We start from the raw sequence: 4704 nt of genomic DNA, 5'->3' as shown, positions 1-4704 counted from the left end.
GTACGCGCAGTAAGAATATATATCCAATCCAAGCAAACAGAACAAACCTCTCGATCAAGCAAGCTATCGAGTGCAGAGAGAGATCAAAATGCAATCCATATCCAGTCTTGAATATGCAAAAAAAAAAAAATCCAACGGAGAGCTGACAGCGCAGCGCCCATGGGTATGTATGGACGAACGAGGAAAAAGTACCCTGTCCATCGTAGTGCAATCAAGTGTAGGGAAGAGGGGGACACATGCAACAGGTCACACCTCCCTCCCTTGGCTCCGTCCCGTCCCGTCCTCCATCCATCCGTTCCTCCTCCTACGCACCCCCCCCTGGCTAGCTGACGGCCCAGACAACCACATCACGTTGCTGCAAAAGATTGACACCGGCATATCGCCCGCCCCTCCCTGGCTCCCCCCTCTCACACAACGCGTCGAGGACCGCTGCTTGATTAAGACCCGTGACGGCCCCCGTCACATGCCTGCCGCGATCTTCTCTTTTTTTAAAAAAAAATCCATGCCGCGTCTGATCTCATGACACGGTCAACCCGGGGAACGTACACGTACATGCATACTCTCCCCCCACCAATCACGATCCGTCGTCGTCGTCTTCCTCGCAGTCGCCGTCCGTTTCCCATGGAGCCTTCGTGCGGTAGTAGTAGCATCAGTTGCCGTTTGCGTGTACACACACACATACGGAGAAGTACGTACTGTATGCATCAGCAGTTTGGTTTGGTGAGCGGCGGTTGGGGACCGGTGGAGCAACTCAACTCGCGCGCTCGCAGCCAGGAGAGGAGAGTGGAGAAACTTGGCGCGCCGGAAATCTCGCCGCCAATCTCTGCCGGCCCATCGCCGCCGCCGCCGCCGGTGGGGATTATTTGTTTGCACTCATGTTCGGGACCGTGGGCCCCGCCCGGGGGTTACGCACCAAAAACGGAGCCGGCGAGCGCGACAGCAACTGCAGGTTCGACTCTCTCCCTCTATCTCTATCTAACTAGTATGAGGCATTATTGTTTCATTTGCACCTCTTAATCGCGTGTGCGTGCGTGCGATCGATTGACTCAGGAATCTATAAGTGAGATCAAGCCGAAGCAAGATGATGGTTTTTTTTTAATTTAATGTACAAAAGGGGCGGCAATCTACGACAACTGCCTCGGCAAAGAAGTGATGATTTAACAATAAGTAACAAAAGGTATAATCAGACCTTCGTTTTGTCATTGCTCATGCATGGCGGATTTGGCTCGGTTTCGTGTTCGTCCCCGCCGTATCGCACAGCTCACACAGGACGAAGCAGCATGCCATCCCTACTCCGATGTACAAATCCACGGATCCAGGCCCTCGCCTCGTCCCGGCCTTCCGGTTCCGCCAGCACCGGCGCCGCCGCCGTCCGGTGGCTTGTCGGCGCCCGGTGACGAGGTGGCCGCGCCGGCGTGGGAGTAGTTCAGCTTGCAGCTGCCGCCCGAAGCGCCGGCCGCGACCACACCCGACAGCTCGTCGTCGGTCCTTGGGTGGTGCAAGTTTAGGCCCTCGGAGCCCAAGAGTCCGCCGTGACTGAGGCCGAGGCTTCCGCTGGCCAGGAAATCCGACGGCGACGGCGCCGGGTCGTGCAGCCTCGACGCCTGCCCGAACCCGCCCGCCGCGCCGAAAATGCACTGCGACGACGGCGGCTGCGGGTCGAGGAGGTTCGGGAAGGAGAGGTAGCCGCCGCTGGGGTCCTGTAGCCGGAGAAGCGCCGAGGACGTCAGATGATGGAAGGTGTCGCCCGCTCCGGCTGCCGCTGCCGCTGCCGGCGCGGCAGGGTTGGAGGGTGCTGCTGCGGTGGCGGACGTGCCCGTCGCGGCATTGGCATTGGCGACGCCGACGGGCGTGGACGAGCACGACGCCGTCGTCGTCGTCGTCGTGAAGGGCGGGAAACTGGAGGGCGCAGCAGGGAGCTTCTGCGGGAAGGGGCGCAGGAGGTACGGCGGCAGGGAGGAGGACGGCGGGGGGAAGATATGGTCGAAGCGGGTGCGGAGCGACGCGGCGGGGCCCCCGACCCCGACGCCCGCGGCGAAGGGCGGCGACGGGATGCCCGTGAACTCCTGCACCATGGCGCGGAAGTTGGAAGTGTCGGTCGTCAGCACCGTCGTGGGCGCCCGCCGCGACGCGCGCGCTCGCTTCCGCGTCCCCCTCGGTGGCTGCGCCGGCGCGGGCGCGCCGCCCAGTGTCGTGGTGTCAGCAGCCTGCTGCCGCCCGCCCGTGCCCGAGTCGGCTTGCGCGACGCGCGGGGACGAGGAGGAGGGCAGCCCCGAGGCGCCAGCGAACGCCCCTAATGACCAGGTACCCGCCTGCTGCTGCTGCTGCGGAGGCGGCGGCGCCGACGACGTCAGCTCTTGCAGGCCGAAGTAGGAGCCGTGGAGCGAGAACGCGGCGGCCGAGGGCGACGGCGATGGTCGGAGCAGTGCGGCGAGCGCGGAGGAGTCGACGCCCCCTCCACCGCCGCCGGCCCGCGAGTCGTACTCGTCGTCGCCGCCGCCGCTAGACGACTGGAGGCTCCCGCTGTTGCCGGAGTCCATCACCGCAATCCCACCAACCCTCCTCTCCTGCCCCGCTTCCCGGTGGTGCAACTCCCCAGAAACAACCAACTACCACTACAAGCAGCTAAAAAGGCCGGATCTTCCACTCCGGGACTCACTGATCCAGGAGGGACGAGTGGCAGACGCAGAAAGAGGAAAAGCTTTGCCTCGGACCGACGACGCGGTATAAAAAGGGGAGGGGAGTAGAGATCGATGAGGGAAGAAAAGATTGAGGTGCCGAGGGGAGGGGAGGAGACGGCTGCTGCTGCTTCCGAGCACGTTCCCGCAAAGGGGCGGCGACTGACTGACGGCTGGGGAGGACCGGGCCGGGCCGGAGGAAGCTATCGTTGGTTGCGTCTGCTTTGTTGCTGTGCGCGAGTGCGACCAGGCTCGGTGGGCCGGGAATGCGTGCGTGGTGTCCAGGGCTCCTGGTTTGGAGAACAGCGCCCAGCCCATAATAAGGTCTGCTTTCGAACGCATGAGACAATCCTATATGGATTTAGATGCAACACATGAAAAACATAGGAATTTAAGGAGAGAAATAGACGCATAGGTTTTTCATAGGAATTTATGGAGAGAAATAGACACAAAGAAAGAAAAACATAGGTTGGACCCCTTTTAAGTTCACTTCAACATGACTATGGATTGAGGTATTTCGTAGAATTTTTGCAGGGTCTTACAATGTCTAAATCCTAGGAAAAACGCCTGGATGAATCAAATCCAATATATAATTCTTTTACCAACCCTTTGTTCCAAAGGGGGGAGAAGAATGAGAGGCTTCGTGCGCGGCAGCTGACGACGGGCCCGACGGCAGCGATCCACAGACAGACTTGTTCCGTCTGGTCTGCGCCGTCGCCAGTTCGTCCCCGGGGCCTTCGTCGACTAGACACTGATGATGCGAAACAACGTATCTGTGCTGCTAGGCAAACATTGGCTCGAGAAAAGTTCAGGCTGGAATCCTACTTCTGGAATCTCCCTTCGATGAGATTCCGGCTGTTCTTTTTGTTAGAGAATAACGAAAAAGACCAGAGAGAATGACAGAATGAAGTTATTGTTGTCTTTATTGCAGAGAGTACACTGTTTATATATAAGTACAAAACAATGTCTCCCAAAGGGTGTGTCCCTTGGGAGAGAATTGACAAGGGTTGATCACATCATGGTAACATGTTTTGTAACACTCCCCCTAATCAATCCAAGTCCATTTGATAATCTGCAATCTGTCTTTCAATATATCATCTCCTCAAAAACCCTGTGAGAAAAATAAGGAGTATACAATATCTTTTGGATTATGAGTAAAACTCATATTGAACTCCAAAAGAAAATATGCTTGTAATCATCATGTATAAAACCCCCTGGAAAAAATCAATGATGAAGCATATAGCTTAATTGATATTATCTCGTTAAAAACTTTGGATGAGAAAACCATAACAAGGCAAAACTCATACAAAGAAAAGAGTGTAATATGATGGTACAAAACAGGTCAAATATCATGGAGAATTACTCCCCCCTGATCCTTGTAAGCACTTAAGTCTTCGCATACCAATCACCTCAACACATTTCTGAAAACGTTGAGTATGGTAGAGATTTTGTGAATAGATCAGCAAGATTATCACAAGACTTTGTTTGCAAGATGAATAATACAATTTATGAGCAATATGCTTATTAATGTTGCTCATGATATAACATGTTTTCATCTGAACAACACAAGCTCAATTATCCTTATAGATAATTGTCGATGGTTCAATTGGACCATGGTATGCCATTGTTCTCCCATAGACCTCTAGTCCAAAGAACAATAATATGTCTATAGTCATCATCTCAAAAACCCCAGTGGGGAAAATAAATGATGAGACATATAACTCACACTAATATTTTTCCAAGATAATCTAGTCAGAAAATCTGAGAAATCAACATATCAGCTGAGTCTCCTTAAAACCCAACGGGAAAAATAAGGAGAGTAGTCATACTCTATTGTTGATCCGTTTGAACTCTAGGGAGATAAGCCCATAACCTAGTTCAAATGCAACAATAGCTATGTCATAATGTATCATCCTCGAAAACCTCTACGGGAAAAATAGATGATATGACATAGGCCTTGTGTTGATGTTGCCTCGTTAAAAACTTTGAATGAGAAACCTAAATAGGTTAATACTCATACAAAGAA

The 4704-nt window shown here is 53.8% G+C and overlaps 1 protein-coding gene across 1 annotated transcript; it reads right to left on the bottom strand.

Annotated features, from left to right (window-relative positions):
- Positions 1-1061: 1061 nt before the first annotated feature.
- Positions 1062-3969, bottom strand: LOC103632658 (translation initiation factor IF-2). Its single transcript, XM_008654414.4, has one exon. The coding sequence runs from the start codon at positions 2538-2540 to the stop codon at positions 1290-1292; it is 1251 nt and encodes a 416-aa protein (XP_008652636.1). The 5' UTR covers positions 2541-3969; the 3' UTR covers positions 1062-1289.
- Between the last annotated feature and the right edge of the window lie 735 nt (positions 3970-4704).

The sequence above is a fragment of the Zea mays genome, chromosome 7, assembly GCF_902167145.1.
Source record: "Zea mays cultivar B73 chromosome 7, Zm-B73-REFERENCE-NAM-5.0, whole genome shotgun sequence".
Taxonomy (NCBI): domain Eukaryota; kingdom Viridiplantae; phylum Streptophyta; class Magnoliopsida; order Poales; family Poaceae; genus Zea; species Zea mays.
This window is presented reverse-complemented; position numbering and strand designations above follow the sequence as displayed.